The following is a 20,543-nucleotide window of genomic DNA, read 5'->3' on the forward strand; positions in this document are numbered from 1 at the left end:
TTGTTTGTCGGGATGTATATTGTGAGATGTAAATGTCTGATGATTATACAGTATGATGCATATTTGACTACTGTGTGCTTCATTTGTGTCATTGTAAATGAAAAAGACACAAAGTCCAGGATCTCAATGATGGCTTATTGTGTGCTAACCTTTCACTCTCCTTGCTGTGTGCTTTCTGCAGGTCGCAATGAGCTGATAGCCCGATACATCAAGCTCCGGACTGGAAAGACGAGGACGAGGAAGCAGGTAAGAAGAGAGCGGAAAAGTTTGCATGGCATGTTAAAACTGAAGAAGACCTGAATGTACCCGCTGTCTGTGTTTCTGCTGGAGAGAACACAGGGCACACACACACACACACACACACATAGAGCTTTGCTGCATGCTTGTTCTGAGGGGAGGCTGTCTTACCAGACCCTGGATGTGTTTCGTCTTCTTACAGTTATCCTGCATGAGAAGATGCCTCTGCAAATGCTCTCTCTCTCTCTATCTCTCTTTCTATCTCTCACACACACACACACACACACACACACACACACACACACACACACACACACACACACACACACACACACACACACACACACACACACACACACACACACACACACACACACACACACACACACACACACACACACACACACACACACTGACTTGGACACCATCACATTACAGTAACTCAACTATAATTCACTTGTTCCGTTATAAGATGGATACATTACTCAATATTTGTTGTGAAAAATGTATTTGTTGTTTTACAATAATCACAACAGAAACTGGATTAGGACATAGATGATAGGACATGGATTAATAACAACATTATTGTTGTCTGTTATAAGTTTCCAGTTGATGTAAGCGACAGACTAGATATAAATAGATGTTACCCATACGCTTCCATAATATCAGTTGGTGGTAAGGTGTCTGGCCATGAGGTCCATCAGTCTGGTTGAGCAGGAAGTCATGCTCGTATGTCCATGATAAACATCCCCGTGTCCAGACTGACACTCTATAGCTGGGTGGGAATTGATCAGCCAGCTAGAGGAAGTCATGTGTGCTATGTCTCTGTAATTCACTCTCTCAATGGGGAATCACACAAGGCAGAAGGTTGTTTGCCTGCTGTAATATAATTTATGATACAACCAAAAAACACAAATATTTCATATTTAATTATTGAAGTGTTGAGATGTTAAGAAATCAGTCTCAATCAGAAATAATGGTAATTTATTTGAGTTAATTAACATAATTTGAAATATTATGATTACTTCCACATTCACTGTACTAACTAAAGAGCCTTGTTCTGTATGAGACTAGAGGAAACAATATCAGGACATAGGTTGATTAAAATAAGGAATGTCAGATTGAATTGTAATCTTACTTTGGCGAGCTGGAACGGAGTACTTCCCCATTACCCTGCTCCCCCTATTAACAGACATGCTTTTAGGCTTTGATCATTCCCGGGTGACCTGCCTCAACAGCCACTTGTGTGTGATTGGCCTGATTAAGACCGAGAGGAGAGGAAGGAAATCCCCCTCAGACCAAGTGTTCGTCCCTCCCCCGTCAGAAATGCAGACTGACCACACATTATCTTACTATAGCCAACCATTTACACAACTGAATATTTTATACAAAAGCATGACATATTTCCAAGTCTCTGTGAATGTTGAAGCAGCATGGGCCTCTGAAACACCTTATCCGGCTCCCTTAAGGATACAAGACTGGCCGATTCTCAGTCAGTACACAGTCGATCACATCTGCGCCCTGTTAATGTGTGCTAAAGAGGCCTGCATCCTTCTTAATCAGCTCACTTAAGTGACAACAACAGGCAACACAATGCTTTGTGGCTGTGAGCTTGGTGTGTGGCTTGGAGATGCTTCTATTATCCTATTGGGCAGCTCAAATCCCCCTGAAGTGTTCTCAACAAAGAGATGTGTAATCCTTTTTGTATTTTTGGTTTTCTTGTTTTTTTCTCTCTTCTTTTGTTTTAAAAAATGGAGGTGTCTAGTCACATACAGGTCTTAGCAAGAAAGAAAGTTCGAGAAATCTCAGCTGCCATCAAGGTACGTCTGGCTTTGCCCAGTTGCAGGGGGGCTTTTCATCGCCATGGTTACAGGCTGTTCCTTTGTTTTCCTCCCCTCCCTACCCCGCAGGTGTCTAGTCACATTCAGGTTCTTGCCAGAAGGAAATCTCGTGAGTTTCATTCCAAGCTAAAGGTATGCGCTTTTCTGCTTTTGGGCTTGTGGTTGCTGTGCGTCGTCTTACTTCCTGTTTCCCGTGGTGACAGAGTGAATGCCTGACGCTCTGATTCCCGTAGCCTAGATCCCCTGCTTATGATTAGAATTCATAATATAACCACACACACACACACACACACACACACACACACACACACACACACACACCTCTCCATAAGTGTTTTATTTCTATTTTCTTTATTGTCATTGAACAATACGTGAATTTGCTTTGAAAACAATTGTAAGGATCCGTTTAAAAACTTAAGAACTATATTTTAGGTTTGTGAACAATATAAGTTATAGTATTACTTAAGTGTCCATAATGCAAGTCTGAAAATAGATAGCATTTTAAAATGTATTTATTTATTTAACTATTCAAGTCAGTTAAAAACTCATTCTTATTTACAATGATGGCCTACACTGACCAAACCCGGATGATGTGTTGGAGAAGAAAGTAAAAGTGCAATATGAGCCATGTAAAAAAGCTAACGTTTAAGTTCCTTGTTCAGAACATGAGAACATATGAAAGCTGGTGGTTCCTTTTAACATGAGTCTTCAATATTCCCAGGTAAGAAGTTTTAGGTTGTAGTTATTATAGGACTATTTCTCTCTATACCATTTGTATTTCATATACCTTTGACTATTGGATGTTCTTATAGGCACTTTAGTATTGCCAGTGTAACAGTATAGCTTTCGTCCCTCTCCTTGCCCCTACCTGGGCTCGAACCAGGAACACATCGACAACAGCCACCCTTGAAGCATCGTTACCCATCGCTCCACAAAAGCCGCATCCCTTGCAGAGCAAGGGGAACAACTACTTCAAGGTCTCAGAGCGAGTGACGTCACCGATTGAAACGTTAATAGCGCGCACCACGCTAATTAGCTAGCCATTTCACATCGGTTACACCAGCCTAATCTTGGGAGTTGATACACTTGAAGTCATAAACAGCGCAATGCTTGAAGCACAGCGAAGAACTGCTGGCAAACGCACAAAAGTGCTGTTTGAATGAATGCTTACGAGCCTGCTGCTGCCTACCACCGCTCACTCAGACTGTTCTATCAAATCATAGACTTAATTATAACATAATAACACAGAGAAATACGAGCCTTAGGTCAATAATATGGTAAAATCCATAAAACTATCATTTTGAAAACAAAACGTTTATTTTTTCAGTGAAATACGAACCGTTACGTATTTTATCTAACGAGTAAAATACGTAGTCTAAATATTGCTGTTACATTGCACAACCTTCAAATTTATGTCATAATTACGTAAAATTCTGGCAAATTAGTTCGCAACGAGCCAGGCGGTCCAAACTGTTGCATATACCCTGACTCTGCGTGTAATGAACGCAAGAGAAGTGACACAATTTCCCTAGTTTAATATGGCCTGCTAACCCGGATTTCTTTTAACTAAATATGCAGGTTTAAGAAAATATACTTCTGTGTATTGATTTTAAGAAAGGCATTGATGTTTATGGTCAGGTACATTCGTGCAACGATTGTGCTATTTTCGCAAATGCGCTTTTGTTAAATCATCCCCCGTTTGGTGAAGTTGGCTGTCTTTGTTAGGAACAAATAGTCTTCACACAGTTTGCAACGAGCCAGGCAGCCCAAACTACTGCATGTACCCTGACTCTGTTGCACAGAACACAAGAGAAGTGACACAATTTCCCTAGTTAAAATAAATTCATGTTAGCAGGCAATATTAAATAAAAATGCAGGTTTAAAAATATATACTTGTGTATTGATTTTAATATATACTTGTGTATTGATTTTAAGAAAGGCGTTGCTTTTTTCGCGAATGCGCTTGTTTAATCACCCGTTTGGCGAAGTAGGCTATGATTCAATGATAAATTAACAGGCACCGCATCTATTATATGCAACGCAGGACAAGCTAGATAAACTAGTAATATCATCAACCAGGTGTAGTTAACCTGTGATTATGTTAAGATTGATTGTTTTTTATAAGATACGTTTAATGCTAGCTAGCACCTTACTGTGGCTCCTTGCTGCACTCTCATAATGGGTAGTCAGCCTGCCACGCAGTCTCCTCGTGGAGTGCAATGTAATCGGCCATGACCGGTGTCCAAAAATGCCGATTACCGATTGTTACGAAAACTTGAAATCGGCCCTAACTAATCGGCCATTCCGATTAATGAGTCGACCTCTAGTCTGTAGTGACACCTCTAGCACTGAGATGCAGTGCCTTAGACCGCTACGCCACTCGGGAGAATATATAGATACAATGTGAATGAGAAATTCAATATTCTCATGAGAGGAAGGCTTGCTAAATATTCTAAATCTGTTCCACATAGCTCAGAGTGGGCACTCTTAAAAAGAGCTTAAAGAATTTCACTTTCTTCTGTATTTTTTGCCAAGAAAAACATTGTCATGTTAGTCCAGATATCCAAAAGGCAATGTCATCATTTTCTACAGTTAAATTAAAATGAGCCCAACTGCGTCGGATCCTTATAAAACCCTCAAAGCAAATGGCGCTCACAGTTTGTAGACTTTGTTGCTTCTTTCTTTCTGTTTGGCATGACAATGTGAACCCAGAATCAGAGGTTGGTACTGGTGTTATCTGTACTGTATGTGGGAAAGCATGTTGGCAAGATGCATTGGCTGTTGGTGAGTGGCTGAGAGCTGGAGTTCAGAGGTCATCAGCAGAACTCCGTTTACATGTCATAAGCAGACACACTATCAGCCACTGATGTGCTGCATGTATAAAGGGTTTAGGTTCACAGACTAAGGGTGGTCTATGAAAAAACCTTTGCCTCGTTTTCGTTGTTGCTGTTTTAACCTAATCATCTTCCCCTGTCAATGCTGAGTTAAGACCATGAGGAAGCAGCATCTCACCTGCCCTCTCTGCTGTTGTGCCAACCCTCCATATTGATAACTCTAGGCTATTACATTGACATTGCTATCAGTTGCCTTCTTTTCTCTGTGTACATGTGTAGCTGTCCTATTACATTCTTCCTCTGTGACTCATTTTACCAATATCAATGTGTTGAAAATCATGGGCTAACACCAAATATACCTTTTCAAAACTGTCTTGTGAAAAACATATATATTGTGAAAGATGTAATCTTGTCATACATGTACCTGTAATTCAAAACATTTTTACAAGGGTCATTTGGTAATGTATGTGTGTTTAAGGACCAGATTTCTTTCTCTCTCGTCTTTGAGGGGATGACTACATCTTTTGACTTTCCCCTGTTCCCAGTGTTCAGATGGATTAATGACCCCTCATTAGTGTGTGTGTGTGTGTGTGTGTGTGTGTGTGTGTGTGTGTGTGTGTGTGTGTGTGTGTGTGTGTGTGTGTGTGTGTGTGTGTGTGTGTGTGTGTGTGTGTGTGTGTGTGTGTGTGTGTGTGTGTGTGTGTGTGTGTGTGTGTGTGTGTGTCAGCCAGCTGTGAATGCCTGGTCTTTCAGGCACAGTGCCTCTGTCTGAGTTAAAACAGCCATCTTTTGTACGGGTCTCTGTCTACTCTCATCTAAAGCAAATTAGAGATCAGCAGCAAAAAGAAAGGCACGCGTCCCCCTCCATTTTTACAGGGAACATCTCTGTAAATCTGCTCTGTCTCGTTTTTTATCTGAGACATGTTGAGTGAAATGACAGTCATTATGGTGCCATTCTTTGTGCTACTTCTCTCGAGCCATGGCTGACCACAGTGATCAAATCCTCAGACATTCCAAGTCCACCACATTCTCCAAAATGTTCCACCCCACATTATTACTATCCAAGTTTCAGTGTGACAGCAGTGCTAGTTGATTAATGAGTCTGAGGTTCCTGTACCGATACATTATTTCAGTGTAATGTTTTGACAGAGGACATGGCATGAATACTTCAAAGTACAGTTTGCTTTGAATACACATTTTTATATTTTATACCATTTAAAAATGGTATTTTGTCAGTCTAGGTTTTCTTACATTTTTGTTATGACCAAAGGGTATAATGTCCTAAAATATGATTCAATAGAATTCATATAATTTTGCAAGCATATTTTAAAAAATCTAATCTGATTAACTGAAATCTGATTAATTGAATGAAATCATAGAACTTTCACCTACATTGTCAAATTGATTAAAGTGATTCCTAGAAATGCTCGTTGTTATCATCATTGAAATCACAATGCTGTTTGATAAAACATACATTTTTACATCTTGCTAAAGCAGGATTGTTGTCCAGATAGATTGTAAAATTACAATAAAACCTTGTTTGTTTGCATTCAGGTTACAAGCATGGTAAGTATCAATTATCCGTCCAAGGTCCTGGCTCTGCTCTTGCCAGACCTGTCAGACCTTGAGTATCTTTGCTTCTGCTATTGTACCATAGCTGCTGCTGCAGCCCAGTGACTGTCTAGTCTGTGGGCCTCCGTCATAGTTTCACACCCCTCCATCTACAGATACTGTACAGCTCTTGCCAGCATGCTTAACATCAGCTTCTGCATGTGTTCACATGGGGACCCTAGTTCTGTAGGGATGGGTCAGAAGACATACTGTATAATGCTTTACCTGTGTTAAGATAAGAAACTACATTTCTGTTTGTTTGTGCTGCTGTGTTAACACAGTAGAAACGGAATGCCATAGATAGGGTTTAGCTGGATGGTATACTGCAGACTACTGAGTGGAACTGATGCTAGCGAGTATTTCTCCGTCGTTCCCTCAGCCACTAACTCCCTAACTCACTACTCCTGCTATCGATTAAATAACCTTGCTTAATATCAACATTAAATTAAATGTGATTACATTTTTCTGATACACAAAGGCTGATTGTAGTCCTCATGTACTGTATTGAGCTGAAGCCTTTCATTTTTTTTTTTTTCCAGATAGGCCAGTTGAGAACTGCGACCTGGCCAAGATAAAGCAAAGCAGTGTGACACAAACACCACTGAGTTACACATGGATAAACAAACGTATAGTCAATAACACAATAGAAAAATCTATAAACAGTGTGTGTAAATATATTAAGATTAGGGAGGTAAGGCAAAAAATAGGCCATAGTGGCAAAATAATTACAATTTAGCAATTAAACACCGGAGTGATAGATGTGCAGAAGACGAAAGTGCAAGTAGAGATACTGGGTTGCAAAGGAGCAAAAATATAAATAACATTATGGGGATGAGGTAGTTGGGTGGTCTATTTACAGATGAGCTGTGTACAGGTGCAAGGATCTGTAAGCTACTCTGAAAGCTGATGCTTAAAGTTAGTGAGGGAGATATAAGACTCCAGCTTCAGTGATTTTTGCAATTCGTTCCAGTCATTGGCAGCAGAAAACTGGAAGGAAAGGTGGCCAAAGGAGGAGTTTGCTTTGGGGATGACCAGTAAAATATACATGCTGGAGCACGTGCTACAGGTGGAGCTTGTAACGCCAGGGTAGTGGGTTCGATCCCCGGGACCACCCATACGTAGAATGTATGCACACATGACTGTAAGTCGCTTTGGATAAAAGCGTCTGCTAAATGGCATATATTATTATTATTATATTGGTGCTATGGTGACCAGTGAGCTGAGATAAGACTTATAGATGACCTGGAGCCAGTGGGTTTGGCGACGAATATGAAGCGAGGGCCAGCCAACGAGAGCATACAGGTCGCAGTGGTGGGTAGAATATGGGGCTTTGGTGACAAAACGGATGGCACTGTGATAGACTACATCCAATTTGCTGAGTAGAGTTTTGGAGGCTATTTTGTAAATGACGTCGCCAAAGTCAAGGATCGGTAGGATAGTCGGTTTTACGAGGGTATGTTTGGCAGCATGAGTGAAGGATGCTTTGTTGCGAAATAGGAAGCCAATTCTAGATTTAATTTAGGATTGGAGATGCTTAATGTGAGTCTGTAAGGAGAGCAGACACCTAGGTATTTGTAGATGCCCACATACAGTGAGGGAAAAATGTATTTGATCCCCTGCTGATTTTGAATGTTTGCCCACTGACAAAGAATTGATCAGTCTATAATTTTGATGGTAGGTTTATTTCAGACAGAATAACAACAACAAAAATCCAGAAAATGCATGTCAAAAATGTTATGAATTGATTTGTATTAATGAGGGAAATATGTAGAAATGTGTATATTGCTTCCTAACTTCCCTGAAAAGTTGCATATCGTGGGGGCTATTCGATGCTAATGCAGTTCGCCACAGGATGTTTTTGTACTGGTCAAGGGCAGTCAACTCTGGAGTGAACCAAGGGCAATATCTGTTTAGTTCTACATTTTTTGAATGTGGCATACCAATTTAAGATGGTGAGGAAAGCACATTTAAAGAATAACCAGGCATCCTCTACTGACGGAATGAGGTCAATATCCTTCCAGGATACCCAGGCACGGTCGATTAGAAAGGCCTGCTCTCTGAAGTGTTTTATTAGGGGTGGTCGTTTCACTGCCGACCCATTACGGTCGCAGGCAATGAGGCAGTGATCACTGAGATCCTGGTGGAAGACAGCAGAGGTGTATTTAGAGGGCAGGTTGGTCAGGATGATATCTATGAGGGTGCCCGTGTTTACGGATTTAGTGTTGTACCTGGTAGGTTCCTTGGTAATTTGTGTGAGATTGAGGGCATCTATCTTAGATTGTAGGACAGCCGGGGTGTTAAGCATATCCCAGTTTAGGTCATCAGGAGAAGAGTGGGGGGACTTGGTGACAGGAGCCATGAAAGGAACTCTTAACCAAAGCTTTCGTCCTTCAGACTTAATTTAGTCATTCTATTTGTATGGTTAACTGTGTTCTGTCAGGCAGACAAATCCAACCTTGACATAAGAACTATTGAATTAAGGAATAACGGAGAAAGGAGTTATTATTAATCACTCTATTACCTATTCTATATGGTTGGAAGTGTGTTAGTGATAGATTTGTCAACAAGGAAGCATTATTAAGTGCATACCTAGACTTACCATGTTCAGGAATTCAATTTACTCTGTGGCACATTCCTTTGAAACAATCCACTTCTTTAATGGCTGCCGCAATATGTTTGCTTTTAACGTGCCTGTTGTCCGTTGTTGTTGGAGGCGAGTGCGTGTGCTTGTGTGTTTAGAAGTGTGGCTGTTGTTATCACTGTTCTATGTCCCCCATCTTGCCCTCTGTGAGTGCTAAGCCTTTTGTGATGGCTGTTGAAGGATCAGACCGTGAAGGACAAAGCCCTCCAAAGCATGGCCTCCATGTCCTCGGCTCAGATCGTCTCTGCTACCGCCATCCACAACAAGCTGGGCCTGCCAGGCATCCCGCGCCCAGCCTTCCCCGGAGCGGCAGGGGTAAGAGGCCCGCCGGCAACCCACTATCGGTCCACTCAGACCAACACACCACAGAGGGTGGTGGCCCTGCTCCCCAGCCAACACAGCTGACGTTCCATCCAAATCACGTTACACACACCAGGGCTTTATGGAAACCGACCACATCTGATAAGCACACAATCAAAACGAATGCTAGTCGAGATAACTACATGTGTTAATTGTGCTGCTTGGAAGTATTTTTCGGTGATGTGTTTGGATGTTTTGTCTTGTATTGATATATCTAATTCTCTAGTTTTGGCAGGGCATGATATCGACAGCCCAACCTGGATCATCACAAGAGTGAGTATCCTGTTCTATTCTCAGAACACATGCAACGTGACTGTTTTCCATTTCTCTCCCTCTCTCTGTTTCTCTCTGTCACCCTCTTGCTGTTCCGCTCACTCTCTCGCTCTGTATGTCACGTACTCGCCAATATTTTCTTTGTGGGTGCTGCGGTTGAAGGGCCTATATGTTCCAGAGATAGAAATGAATGGGCTCTCGTACAAATACTTCAGTCAGCCTTCTTTCTTCCTCGCTGCTTGTCAGTAGTGATATATTCAATATGTTGCTCTGTAGATGTTCCAGACCATTGCATTTTTCTAATGGGATCCTCCCTCTGTTTTAGCATCAAGCCGTTCACCCAACAAGCATATCCCATCCAGCCAGGAGTAACAACAACGATTTCCAGTAAGGCTTTCACTCATGCTTACAACCAATTTCCTTTTTTTCTTAATACGTAGACCTGTGGCGTTGTTTAAAATCTGACATTATAATGAGTTATGGAGATACAATTCAGTTTGATGATATGTCAGAGAGAGAGTTGTGTTATCTGAGTGTTGCTCATGGTGGTTGTGATGCAGGTTATGAGCCCACGTCAGCCCCAGCCCCCACAGTCCCAGCATGGCATGGCCGCTCCATCGGGACATCCAAGCTCCGGCTAGTGGAGTTCTCTGCCTTCCTGGAGCAGCAGAGAGACCAAGACTCAGTGAGTATCAGGGCCCCATACTCATTTATCAGACACTTTTATCCAGAGTGATTTACAGGAGGAATCAGGTTTAAGTGCCTTGCCCAAGGGAACATCAATAGATTTTTCACCTAGTCAGCTCGGGGATTGGAACCAGCAACCTTTTGGTTACTGGCACCAACGCTCTTAACCACTAGGCTACCTGCCGCTACTCATCACCACTGCATATGTATCTTGCATGTACCACTCTACCAGGCTACTCATCACCACTCTACACCACTACACACTGCCACTGACCTATTCACTGTATCCAGACTGGCACTACCTCATGGTTATTTATGGGGTTTTAATGTTGAGGGAAAAAATACCCGCTCGCTCTTATAGCTCTTCTTTTTCATGAAAGCATGTAAAAGCATGTCAAGATAGGGAGGGTATTGTCTGTATTCATGGCCGCTCTCATGAGACAGAGCTGTCAGTCATTTCCAGCTCTTATCAGCCAGTTCTGGCCCCCTCTCACCACACAGAGAGTCTAGCTGCACACTGTCGAGGATCAAAGAGACGAGAATGAATGCACACTTGATTGAATTCCCTTCGCTAGTTCTGACCGACCATACACACACACACACAGAACACTGGGATTAGGGAAAGTAAGATGGACCGCAGACCCATGTCACGTCATGTGAAAAGGCACACAGGCCAGCAGCCCTAAGCTCATGCCTCACATTCTTTATTGTTTGGTTTGGACGTGAGCGATCTGTCTTGGTTTGTCTGCATTCCCCCGAGAATTGTATTTTGTTATTGATATTGCATGACAACAGCCATTAATCTTGTATTTAGCTGAATATTTGAGATGGTTACATGGCCTTAAGGCTAGGCTGGAGAGGCCATGCAGCACTCTGGTACTGAAGTAAAGGGCAACAGTGACTTTGAAATAACCCTCATGATAAGATTTGACTCTCTCACAACCAGAGCATTAGGACAATAGTACAGATTTAATTGTGAAGGTATTCCCAGATTTGCTGGCATTCCTCCTTTTTGTCTTATGACTATGTATCTTATTTATAGTTTTATGTATCATACACATGGAGAACAGACTGACTGGTACTGTAAATTAGAATTTGGCTGAGGATCTCAGTCAGCCAGATGTTCTACAGTTATTGAAACCAGAACAGCAATAAGCTGAGAGATCAATACCCAAAAGCATTTTTTAAATGATTTACATATGTGTCTTTTTTTATATTAGCTCTGTAAGATTCTCATGTTTACTGTCTTTCAGTACAACAAGCACCTCTTTGTGCACATCGGACAGACGAACCACTCCTATAGCGATGCCTTGCTGGAGTCAGTGGACATTCGTCAGATTTATGACAAATTCCCTGAAAAGAAAGGAGGACTGAAGGAGCTCTTTGGCAAGGGTCCCCAGAATTCCTTCTTCCTCATAAAATTTTGGGTGAGTGTCATTTTGCAAAGTATCTGCACTGGTCTGGTGACTGAATAGCACTTGAGTGTGTACAGTAGGCCAGTGTGTTTGTATGAAGAAAGAGAAGAAAAATAAACTCAAACAGATATTTAAACAAATATGTTCACAGAACTACTTACTATTAATTAGCTTGTGAAATGAAACGGGTGAGATTTAATGCATTTTGGTCTACATTAGTATCTCCATAAAGATATATTGTATATCATTTCTCATGTCGTTTCTGTGGTAAAAAGCATTTCCTTTTTACAACCCAGAGAAAACTGAATTTGTTTGGTTTCATCTCTAGTGAATGGGTTTAAGCAGAGGCTAAACACTGAAGATGGCTGCAGAATGCATATTGCTATATTTGGCCTCGCATAGCAGGAGAACTTGTGATCAAAGCGCTCGCTAATTCAGTGTAATATCTCAAAACAATGGAGTGACCCGGTTGCACTCTTAATGGCTGTTTAAACATTGCATGTATTTTAGCCCAATGGAAAATGCTAACTAGCGGCAGCCAACAAAGTGGGGCTCGCCGTCGCAGCCAGAACAGCCCGCTCAAATCCCTTTTGAAGTGACCGGCCAATCTGAATTTCAAATGAAAGGCACAATCTGCACAATAATTAAAGTGTAACTGCTTTGACTAATGAAGGAGGAGGATGCTATAGAAGGAGATGTGCTCTTTTTGTCCCCATAATGAACATGATGTCCTGGACCTGGAGAGATGCCCTCAGAGCACTGCTCCTTTTCACTAGCATGAATCAGCCTCTAAACATAACTTCATTTAATCTCCCTTAACATCTAGTTCCAAATATGGATGACATTTACATAGTCACTCAGAGGTGGCTAAGAAGTGTTTCATTTATTTAAGAGTATCCATTCACTTGATCACTGATGCCCCACTAGATGGTCATACATTCACCGGTGTAGGTCATTATTTATTTGAGATAAATGACTACTTTCAATCTACACTAACATTTTTCCATTGCATGGTGCATATCCATACGACATTCTGCATTCCATTAAATTGTCATCTCATTGCCCTCTCACTGGAGGGGCAGTATTGTGATGATGGCCATTTTTGGGCTAAAACACATTTCTCTCCCCTGGAACACATTTCTCTCTTACCAACGACTAATATTGTGTTATTTGTGGTTCCCAGGCTGACTTGAACTGCAACATTCAGGATGAAGCGGGGGCTTTCTATGGAGTGACCAGTCAGTATGAGAGCTCCGAGAACATGACAATCACCTGCTCAACTAAGGTGTGCTCCTTTGGCAAGCAGGTGGTTGAGAAGGTGGAGGTGGGTACTCAATCTGTCTTATTGTTTAAAAAAAAGATCATATTCTGTAAATGACATATTCAGTCATCAGTATATGTGGAGGTGGAAAGAGGCGCACACCTGGTCAGGTGAGGTTCTCAGGTGAGGTTCTCACGTGAGCCGCACACTCTAAATCAAATCAAATTTTATTTGTCACATACACATGGTTAACAGATGTTAATGCGAGTGTAGCGAAATGCTTGTGCTTCTAGTTCCGACAATGCAGTAATAACCAACAAGTAATCTAACTAACAATTCCAAAACTACTGTCTTATACACAGTGTAAGGGGATAAAGAATATGTACATAAGGATATATGAATGAGTGATGGTACAGGGCAGCATACAGTATATACATATGAGATGAGTATGTAGACAAAGTAAACAAAGTGGCATAGTTAAAGTGGCTAGTGATACATGTATTACATAAGGATGCAGTCGATGATATAGAGTACAGTATATACGTATGCATATGAGATGAATAATGTAGGGTAAGTAACATTATATAAGGTAGCATTGTTTAAAGTGGCTAGTGATATATTTACATAATTTCCCATCAATTCCCATTATTAAAGTGGCTGGAGTTGGGTCAGTGTCAATGTCAGTGTGTTGGCAGCAGCCACTCAATGTTAGTGGTGGCTGTTTAACAGTCTGATGGCCTTGAGATAGAAACTGTTTTTCAGTCTCTCGGTCCCAGCTTTGATGCACCTGTACTGACCTCGCCTTCTGGATGATAGCGGGGTGAAAAGGCAGTGGCTCAGGTGGTTGATGTCCTTGATGATCTTTATGGCCTTCCTGTAACATCGGGTGGTGTAGGTGTCCTGGAGGGCAGGTAGTTTGCCCCCGGTGATGCGTTGCGCAGACCTCACTACCCTCTGGAGAGCCTTACGGTTGAGGGTGGAGCAGTTGCCGTACCAGGCAATGATACAGCCCGCCAGGATGCTCTCGATTGTGCATCTGTAGAAGTTTGTGAGTGCTTTTGGTGACAAGCCAAATTTCTTCAGCCTCCTGAGGTTGAAGAGGCGCTGCTGCGCCTTCTTCACGACGCTGTCTGTGTGAGTGGACCAATTCAGTGTATCTGTGATGTGTATGCCGAGGAACTTAAAACTTGCTACCCTCTCCACTACTGTTCCATCGATGTGGATAGGGGGATGTTCCCTCTGCTGTTTCCTGAAGTCCACAATCATCTCCTTAGTTTTGTTGACTCATAGTTTCCTAGGAACGCGAAGCGAGGCGGCCATCTCTGTCGGCGCCGGCTGTGTTCAGGAGGAGTTCAGATGAAATAATTTATTACCAACGTTTCGACAGACACGCCGTCTTCATCGGGTTTAATGACAAACATTGCGGGTCACTAGTTTATGTAGTTTGGAAGGACACACTCAGGTGTCTGTAATCCTGGCCAGCTGTGGCATGATTTCATTGGTCGATTTACAAATATCAATAGAACATGTAAAAAAGCATGAATGGATAACATACGATCATAGATACAATTAGGCTACATCTTATAGGCCTACAATCACTTTATTTACAATGGATAACAAAAACACAATCATCACAGGAATGACTTCAGATCAAACTCTACGATGAGACCGAAGGGACAGAGGGTCTTTAATTTAAAGATCCAGGCGGTCTCTTGTTTTAACAATAAATTGTCAAGGTCACCTCCTCTCCTAGGGATGGTGACGTGTTCGATGCAGATATAGTGATGGTATACGGTATGTGTGACATAGCTATCAGTATATGCGGCACACATTTCTGGATGTTGGTTCTCTCTCTCCCCAGACGGAGTATGCCCGGTTTGAGAACGGACGCTTTGTGTACAGGATAAGCCGGTCTCCCATGTGTGAATACATGATCAACTTTATCCACAAGCTCAAACACCTGCCTGAAAAATACATGATGAACAGTGTCCTGGAGAACTTCACCATTCTATTGGTAAGGATTACTTCCTGTCCTGTCCGTCCTACTACTGCTTCCTTAAGCAGGCAATTACAAAAGCCAGGCTCCCACTACTCTAACCTGTGGCTAGGACCCTCCCCTTCCTTTATCCTAGCTTTCTGCTGGGCGCCTTTGGCTCCAGCGAACCTGAAAAGAGGAGCTCTGACTGGGGCCTGAGATGAGCCTCACTCCCTGCTCCTGCATTCCTAACATTCCACAGGGGATGGAATGCAGTGTGAGGAGCCTTATCATCTGCAGGGGAGAGGAAAGGAGGAGGGGAGGGGAGCGATCAGAGGGGGTGGGGACCCCTGTTATTAGCCATCACATGGGGGCTTAAAGTCCTATTCTCCACTGCAGAGAGCTCTTTTTAATGCATGTGTGGGTGTGCACTCTCAACCCTGCCCCGGTTTTGTTTGTTTCATTTTTTTCACCCACTCCTTTAAATTCCTTAGATTTACAAATGGACTTGTTTTTGTCACACTGTTTGCTGATTGACATCTGTCCGTGGGCCTTTTAACATCGGAAAGTCCTTTTCCCGAGACCCATATTCCTCTCCAGAGACAGCTCATCGCATTACATGGAGTGGGATTGCGTTTGGTCCGAATGACTAACATGACATTTCCGTCTCTTCCAGGTGGTGACGAACAGGGACACACAGGAGACTCTGCTGTGTATGGCGTGTGTGTTTGAGGTGTCGAACAGCGAGCACGGTGCCCAGCATCATATCTACCGACTGGTGAAGGAATGAGACTCCTGAACCCCCTGAATCCTCCCTTTACATAGACTAAAGAACCTCAAAACAAAGTGACAGTGCCTCTAGCTGAAAATCACACATGCACTGCTTTTCGGTCACATTTTGGGCGAGGCCTATTGTTATTCGTTTCTTTGTATATTAATGTATGTATTTGATGTTTGACTGCAGCTGTGAATTGCGGTACAGTTGTTCTATGTTTTGATGCAGGATAAGTTCTTCATTTTAAGGATGGCAAGTCAATCTTTGTTTGTAGGATGTACATATAAAAGAGGCCGTATATAAGGAATCTGTTGGTTGGGTTTAATTTGGTCAACAGACATTATGTGTATGTTGTCTTCTTCCTCTTTGATCTTGTATTGTACACTTAGAAAACACTAGAAAGATGTTGTCTGTTCCCCATGGGTTCTGTAAACTATGTGTATATCTGTAGTTGATTTGTGAGCGTATAGGTCACAGGAGGTTGGTGGCACCTTAATTGGGGAGGATGGGCTCGTGGTAACGACTGGAGTGGAATCAGTGGAATGGTATTAAACACATTGTTTCCAGGTGCTGGATGCCATTCCATCTGCTCCGTTCCGGCCATTATTATCAGCAGTCTTCCCTTCAGCAGCCTCCTGTGGTATAGATATACAAACCGTACATACACACTTGACCAATTGGTTTTCCAAAGAAAAGCTTTTTTTTTTAAAAACATTTGGGGGATAATAAAATTGCTACACGAAAGTTAGTCGAAGGCAGGTGATTGTGGGCACCATAATAGTGAAGTTATTGCTTTACAAAAACATCTGTTTCTTTCAGGGAAATAAGATACCGATCCCTGTGGACAATCCACGCTCTTAGACACTAACAGCAGAATGAATGCACTGTGATTACACTACAGACGCCTAGTTCAACCTGTGTCTCTGCCTCAGACAGGGCTCACACGTCTTACATTGCAATAAGGAAACCATACATCTGTCCTGTTCCAGTGTCCGACTGAGTCATTCAAATGGATTTGATTCTAAAAACATGAAAGCACTACTTCAGCTACTCTGAGTGGACTGCCACCTTGTCCTAAGCACTTGGTTCCCCTTCTAGGACATGCCAATTTTAACTTGTACCTTTTTCCTTTAGATGTGTGATTTAAGGTTTTAGGATATCCTGAAATAACCATGAGAAAATGGATCACTTCTTAGACAGCGGGCTGTGTTCAGTATGCAGTTTCATTGCCTCTAAACAGATGATGCATTTTTTTTTCTGGCCATTGCAGTGTAATTTCTACTAAGTTCTAGCCAATGTCGCTGCCTTTACGTTCACACCACCCCATGAATCTGTGGCCTACACCAATTCCGAGCCTTAAACATGTTACGGACGTGTGAATTCCAAAAGATGCCACTAAAGCTGTGATCTCTTTCCTAAGCTGGGTGACTAATTTTCACATTTTGTAGGAATTCACCTACAGTACAATCTGCCAAAGTGTAACAGTGTACAGTGCCTTATTGTATGGTGTCAAACTGGCCTTGGTTCACTTTTAAGAATGTATTTTGTTTTTAACACGCACAAAAAATATATAAAATCACTCACCAATATACATATTGGTACAAAATTTTACCACAAACATGCGAGTTGAACTGAGTTACTTTTGAACATAAATAAGAGCTGACTTTGCCTTTCCTGTTCTGAAAGACCAAAAATACAGAGATACATACGATCTCTAGTCATGTCCTGCACTGTAGCATGGAAGTGCCTTTGGTTTAAAATCTCCAGCAATGAAAATAGTAAATAATTATCAATTAAGTGTTGCTAAACCAAAAAGAGATGTAATGACACCAATCACCACATTGCCTTGCTGAAGGTTTGTACTAGATGACAAGGGACAGTGAGTGAGTCGATCCATGGTGAAATAAATGATATATTAATATAATTTGGTTTTAAGAAATGACCTGTTAAGAAGAGTACCTGTACTATTCATGTGTGTAAATGTATAGTCTGTGAAAGACCTGTTTGACCAGACAGCAACTGATAGAATGGAGGATGGTGACTCGTTCCAGCAGCTGTGAAGTCACATAGGCTTACAACTTAACCTTAAGAAGAGATACATGTTTCCTGAGTCTTACTCAATTATTTATGGGAACGTCTCATTCTGAATCATTGCAGAAAATGTTTCTGGTGGATACAGACAATGTTGGTTCAATTGCTCAGTATTTTTGCTACAGCCCTATGGAGACTGGAGTTCAGTAGGCATATGTGTTTTTCCTTTGTTAACTGTTTTCTCTCCCTTTTTGCCCTGTGTACTAGTTCACGTTTATGAATGACTTACTGAGGTGTTCCTGTTTTATTGTTCTACATGTATATGATGGTTTGTGATTACATGTTGGGTATATTCCAAGCCCCAAGAGGGTGGTGATGATGTTACTGCTACACTGCTGGCACATTTGACATGTCAGTTCCAAGCTGGAACAGCTGACTGTACCTCCCACGTCTCTGGGGACCAGAAGACTGTTGCCTTTGATCAGATGAATTGTCTAGAGGACACTCTGAATAAAATGGACACAAAGCATAATAACAGAATCTCGACACAGACATATCAGCAGTTTAGCTCTTGTTGTTATTTGTTTGTAATTTTGTCTAAATGTAGGTACTGGTACCTTTTGTTGGTTATTACCATTTTAAGATGTTGGTTTTAAAGTGAACTTTTCCATAGTTCAGACAGTATCATAAAAACAACTATTGGGTTTGTGTGCAGACATTTTCTTTGTAAAAAAGGTGCTTTGTATAAAATGATATATCCTGGCTTTTCTTGGTACAGAAGTGTGATAACTTTTCATATCCACGACAGTAACGCGTTGGAGCAAGGGACAGAAAATAAAACCTGCTATGTGTACGTGTTCTCTACTGCATATGGTCTTGTCTTTGCTCCGTAACATTTTGATGCCTTCTTGATAAAGTGGTCGATATTTTGTAGCTTTCTAGATACTTTGTATGTATACAATATTGAAGTTAAATAAATCAGGAAAAATATGGTCTCCCTTTTTATTCTGTGATCAATTGACAATTTTTGGGGGGAGCATCTCCAAATGAATACTTAAAATCTAACCTAACCTTTAGATTACAAAACATAATATGTAAGAACACATCAGCTGTACTAACCACAATTACACACCAGAGGGAGCCATTCCCTGGCTTTTGTATTGGTGCCAGCCTTGTTACAGTGTCTCCATGTGGCAGTATTTTCAATTATGAAACAAGATTTCATAATCTGGGACAACAATTTACAAAAGAAGTCTATAACAGCAACAATGAAGCCACTTAGAAAGGCTGCACTCTTCGATAAAGATTGTTTACATTTAACAGACACTCTTATCTAGAGCGACTTGCAGGAGGAATTAGGGGTAAGTGCCTTGCTCAAGGGCACATCAACAGATGGTTATAGAATCCCCCAGCCGACTACATGAACAAACACCCTTTCAGTTACTGGGCCAAAGCTCTTAAGGTTCTGCTAGGCTAGCTGCCGCCCAATGTTATTATCCCTAGAGCAAAGCCCTCTCACAGCTAAAGTTCTGTGCTTCGTTCATTTTGAATAAGATCTAGCATGACTATTGCACTTAATTATATATATTTTTGTGAATAACTTGTGAAGCATTAGTGTCATTGTAAAATGTATCACTTTCCTTTTTGAATAACAGTTATCATGGGTAACACTGAATGCTATAACACCAGATGGAGCTATTAGCTCAAATGAAAAGACTTGTCCATTGGACCAACCTAGAATAGACTGATGGCCACGGTGCTGCTGTTTGGCTGTTGCACTGACATGCTCATTCTGTAACACTGGTGTAAAAAGTGATAGCAAATTTCAACCTGGAGCCTAGGTATGTCTATTGCTCTCTCATTCACTCACTCACACATCGATTATATCGTGTAATGGTTTTACGTTGTAATGACTGTAACATCAGTAGTTTTGTGTGCTTAAATAATCAGAGACAGAACAACTCACCCGTCTACAGAATGCCCGCTCCCTATCCTCTCTCTCCGCTGTCCACATAATATCTAACAGATGTGTGTCTGTCTGTCTGGCTCATGTGTGTGAGAGGATCTGATTATGGAGACATGTTTAAATCCATGCACAGTGCACCAGTGTAATCTTCCCAGGGGTCAGAGCCCTGCCAGATTTGGACTACTACACTTCCTGTTTCCAGGGAGGCTTTTACGCAGCTGTATCTGAGTACAAGAGGAATAATACTGTACACTCATAATGGGTGTGAAATGTGTAGCTGTGTAGCTGTCCTCACTTGACAGCTACCAGCAGGGGGACAGAATGTCTCCCGAATTCCAGATAAATCCTTGAGATCAAGTTTAGAACGCTGCCTTCTGAATGAACCAGGAAGTGATCATCCCATTCGGGCACAGGCGTCATTTCAACGTCTAGTTTTGGTTTACATTTGGTTGAGTCGTCATGTAATGAGAATTCAACGTAAAATCAACAAAGAATGTCAGCATGTCATTGGATTTAGGTGAAAAAATATGACATTCCCTTACGTTTCCCACGTTGATTCAACATCATCACCATGTATTGTTTTGTTGAAATGACGTGGAAACAACGTTGATTCAACCTGGCTATATACTGTGGAAC

General features: G+C 41.7%; 1 protein-coding gene across 7 annotated transcripts in view; it reads left to right on the top strand.

The window, feature by feature from the left end:
• Positions 1–18,936, top strand: part of LOC124035759 (transcriptional enhancer factor TEF-1) — a 65,913-nt gene extending 46,977 nt beyond the window's left edge. For 2 of the 7 annotated variants that reach the window (XM_046349417.1, XM_046349418.1), the window contains 12 exons: positions 182–246; positions 1,995–2,057; positions 2,148–2,210; positions 6,467–6,478; positions 9,345–9,479; positions 9,751–9,797; positions 10,123–10,184; positions 10,358–10,482; positions 11,738–11,911; positions 13,083–13,223; positions 15,022–15,174; positions 15,812–18,936. In XM_046349417.1, the coding sequence (XP_046205373.1) occupies positions 182–246; positions 1,995–2,057; positions 2,148–2,210; positions 6,467–6,478; positions 9,345–9,479; positions 9,751–9,797; positions 10,123–10,184; positions 10,358–10,482; positions 11,738–11,911; positions 13,083–13,223; positions 15,022–15,174; positions 15,812–15,925 (1,154 nt within the window). In that variant the 3' untranslated portion in view covers positions 15,926–18,936. The remainder of the gene's footprint in view (positions 1–181; positions 247–1,994; positions 2,058–2,147; positions 2,211–6,466; positions 6,479–9,344; positions 9,480–9,750; positions 9,798–10,122; positions 10,185–10,357; positions 10,483–11,737; positions 11,912–13,082; positions 13,224–15,021; positions 15,175–15,811) is intronic. The other 5 variants (XM_046349419.1, XM_046349420.1, XM_046349421.1 and 2 more) reach the window with 5 other exon arrangements.
• The last annotated feature ends 1,607 nt before the right edge of the window (positions 18,937–20,543 follow it).

Source organism: Oncorhynchus gorbuscha, linkage group LG05 (genome assembly GCF_021184085.1).
Source record: "Oncorhynchus gorbuscha isolate QuinsamMale2020 ecotype Even-year linkage group LG05, OgorEven_v1.0, whole genome shotgun sequence".
Classification (NCBI taxonomy): domain Eukaryota; kingdom Metazoa; phylum Chordata; class Actinopteri; order Salmoniformes; family Salmonidae; genus Oncorhynchus; species Oncorhynchus gorbuscha.